General features: G+C 42.1%; 1 protein-coding gene across 1 annotated transcript; it reads left to right on the top strand.

The window, feature by feature from the left end:
• Window positions 1-208: 208 nt before the first annotated feature.
• LOC121938516 (sodium- and chloride-dependent glycine transporter 1-like) lies at window positions 209-1,762 on the top strand (the record flags this gene model as incomplete). Its single annotated transcript, XM_042481755.1, has 3 exons — window positions 209-341; window positions 1,434-1,568; window positions 1,659-1,762. Coding segments are annotated over 3 exons (372 nt in total), but the record flags the coding sequence as incomplete, so codon positions are not given.
• Between the last annotated feature and the right edge of the window lie 2,064 nt (window positions 1,763-3,826).

The raw sequence follows: 3,826 nt of genomic DNA, 5'->3' as shown, positions 1-3,826 counted from the left end.
TTAAATGCATCACATAATTTATAGCATCTTCTGCCTGATGAAGGCAGTGATGTTTGTTTAGCGGAGTCACACAAGGCTGATGTTGATTTTTCAGTGTTCACTGTGAAAATTTGCCAATTATTTCTCTTGAAAAAGAAACAACTTAAGTTCTAAATTCAAAGGCCTGTTAAACATCTCTCTCTCCTTCTCTCTCTCTCTCTTTTCTCAGACACTATGTGTTGAATATCTCTGATGACATCGGGAACTTTGGAGAGGTCCGTCTCCCCATCCTGGGCTGCCTGGCTGTGTCCTGGTTTGTTGTCTTCCTCTGTCTCATCAGGGGCGTTAAATCCTCTGGAAAGGTCAGCCTCACCAACATACAAACACTCACATGCATATTAATACCATGAACTGTATAAAAAAGTGGACGTTGTGTCGCCACTTACCCCTACTATGCTTTTGTGAAGCCAACATATCCTGGATATGGCTGCTGCCATCTTGCGCAGGTGACTTCAGTCAGAGCTAGAGTCTCCACAGCGGAGGAATTCCCGCCAAAACACCAATGACAAGCAGCACCATTGAACATGAGCACGTGGATTGGCTCACACAACTGTCCATAATGGCAGAAAATTCTCTGTTGTAGATTTAAATAACTTATTAAAATCAAACTTATCAGAAAAATGATCACGTAAACAAACATCAGGGTGATGAGAACTACCTCAAGTGACAGAAACCATCTCTGGGAATAATGTATTTGGCGTGTACTTTGAGTGCATACCTGTAACCAATTACAAAGTCAAAAAGCAGTGATATTGGAGCAACAACAACAATGATCATAAAGACAGTTAAATACAGTGATTTATTAAAAAAACAAACAAAAAAAAAAAACGAGGAAAAAAATTACAAAGAAATATACACAAAAAAGCATTGATGGCTTGCGTTTGGTTACATTTCATGTAAGAGTTTGCAGGATGAGTCTGGTTTGTCATTATTAAGTCTTTCTGCTCATGCCTACGTACATACGCTTTATTTTAACCCTTTTTCTTTTCCTCCTTTTCCTTTCCTTCCCTAGCTTCACTATTGTGTTGACATTCATATTTCTTTATATTTCTGTTTATATATCTGTAGTTTTTAGTTTCCTGTGGCATTCAGTAACATAGAGGGGGCGGGCTTTATGGCCTGTGCTGCAGCCAGCCACCAAGGGGCGATAGAGATGTTTTAGCTTCACTTTTGGGGAGCTGTCATGTCTTCCATTTTTATATACAGTCTATAATTCATACCCACAGACATTAAGGCTTGACCACATACTACAACAGACACAATATTCCTGCGGTGTGACTTTTTGCATGAATCACACATTTCACACATAAGCATCCCTGAATTTTACTTTTCTCTGGGAAATTGCCTCCCCCAGCTGATCTCACCACATCACCTGATTATCTGTGTGTGCGCAGGTGGTGTACTTCACAGCCACGTTCCCTTACGTCGTTCTGACCATCCTCTTCATCCGTGGCATCACCCTGGATGGAGCCATCAACGGTATCAAGTACTACCTGACTCCACAGTGGCAGAAGGTCCTTGATGCAAAGGTATTAGCTCAAACACATTAACGGGCAGATAGAGAGAGATGCACTGAGAGAAGGAGCTACTTCTGACTGCGTGTGGGTTTGTTCCTGTAGGTGTGGGGAGATGCAGCCTCACAGATCTTCTACTCCCTGGGCTGTGCATGGGGCGGTCTCATTACCATGGCTTCCTATAACAAGTTCCACAACAACTGTTTCAGGTTGGTACTCCAGACTACCAATTTAACGGATTGTGGAATCCTGTGCTTATAGCAAAACAGATGTCATAAATAACAGTTTTGCAAACACCGATGTTGTTGTTGTTGTTGTTGATTATTCCCTCTTTTGTGCCAAGGGAAAAAAAACAACTATTTTAAAGTCATTAAGCCCTTCATATAATTATGTTTGAATAAGCACAAATTTAGTCGTACAAATTTCTGGAACAACCTTGAATATAAACTTTTTTCACATTAAAAATATATTTTGTTTTTAAGGCAAAGCAAGTTTATTCATAAGCCACCATTTAGACACAAGGCTATTTAAAATGCTTAACGGGTGCATAGGAACACATGAAATACAATACCTGAAGAAAACATTTCATTTGCATTCAAAAGACACTGAATACATAAATTGGGAAGAAAAAAAAACACTAAAGGACAACAGAGCGTGCAAGTTTCTTGCCAAAAACTACATTTTACAAGATAATATTATTCATGTCATGATAACCTTGTAATTTACCTTCACTCAATGCTTATTTGTACGTAATCGAGCTAAAACGCATCATAATGTGACTGAAAGCATGAAATAACTTTTTGAAATTTCTTGCAATTTGTGGGACGTCTCTTGTCAAGCTGCTTATTGCCTTTTTTAGCCATGTTCTCAAAAGAAAACCAATCAATTTGCTCCTGGGTTTTTAAAGGCTTAAATGCACGTAAAAGGCAAAAAGCAGATTCCAGGTTTCAAGGGGTTAATGGGCAGCTGGCTATGGCTTCATATTTATCAGACATCCAACTCTCATAAGTGCCCAAGCTTTTTTTTTTTTGCAAAATTCAAAACTATTCCTTTAAGAAATCAGACTAAACCTTCACGATAAGGGAAAACAATTGAAACTTAGCCTGGTGCAGTTTTCTTTCTAATTATGGCTTATGTCATAAAGGTCCTTCAAACTGCGCGCCCACTAATGCTATTATCAAGCATAAATATACTCGGCCTTGCAGAAACAAGGACAGCTTGATGACCGTGCATGTTTGAAGTTATGCAGCTGGATTTTGCAAAGCATTAACCAATGTGAGGCTTGTGCAGTTGCACTGTAATTAAAGCAGCAGTTAGAGTGTGAGTGGCTGCCTCTGCCCATGTGAATATGACATCGGGCTACGTTGCTGCGATGTTTCAGCGACGCAGACACACAGCATCTTATTATTTACACTAATCAGAGGAGCTTGGCAGAGGGAGTGAGAAGATGAGGAGGCGTTGGAGAAGAGGGGGGATGGAGTCGAAGGAGGACAGGGGGAGTTGACAGAATGTAGACGGAAGAGACAGCCAGCGAGAGGGAGAGGAGAAGTTGTTTCAGGTTGTGCAGGCGGTATGACATCCCACTAATGAATCAGGGCTGAATGATGATGGAGAAAGTGAGAGGAGGACAACTTCAAGGCTACAGGTCCAAAAAGAGAAGATAAAGGAGGACAGGAGGAGGGACAGAGATAATGTTCTTTTTGGAGAGGTTGCACTGTGCTTGAATGCCAAGGGAGCAAGGAGAAGGTTAAGATGGGGAAAAGGGGACATCCTAGGAGATAAGGAGGGGGAAAAAATGTCACTTACCCTCCTGAGCTTGTCCACACATGCTGATGGAGTGAGGGGGAGTTGGGACGGAGGGGGCAAGGAGGGTGAAGATATAATTTGTTCCTCTGCCAGGAGCTTGAGGTTGTGCTATCTGCGCACACAGCTGTACAGTGGCCTAATCAGCTTGTGTTGTGCCGCTCCGTCCCTGTGGAGTCGCTCTCTGCTCTCCTGTAACACCACCAGTCGGTGCACATGCAGAAGTGCAGAGAGTGTAGGGCTGAGTCAGGCCTGATTTGTGGTTTTGTGAGCTGAGAGAGGGAGCAGCATCAAAGTCATCAAAGACATCCTCTGTGATAACTCTTAACAGGAGATGCGAGGAAACAAAGCTCCACGCGGGCACATCTCATTCCCTCGTTGAATCTGAACAAAGTCCAAGTCTGAGTCAGAGAGAGCAGAGATAAAAAGGTTGCTCTCTACACATCCTCCAGCAGCTGAAACCAGTGCCT

The sequence above is a fragment of the Plectropomus leopardus genome, unplaced genomic scaffold (genome assembly GCF_008729295.1).
Source record: "Plectropomus leopardus isolate mb unplaced genomic scaffold, YSFRI_Pleo_2.0 unplaced_scaffold29731, whole genome shotgun sequence".
Taxonomy (NCBI): Eukaryota; Metazoa; Chordata; class Actinopteri; order Perciformes; family Serranidae; genus Plectropomus; species Plectropomus leopardus.
The sequence above is the reverse complement of the archived record's forward strand: the minus strand, read 5'-3'. Positions and strand labels throughout refer to the sequence as shown.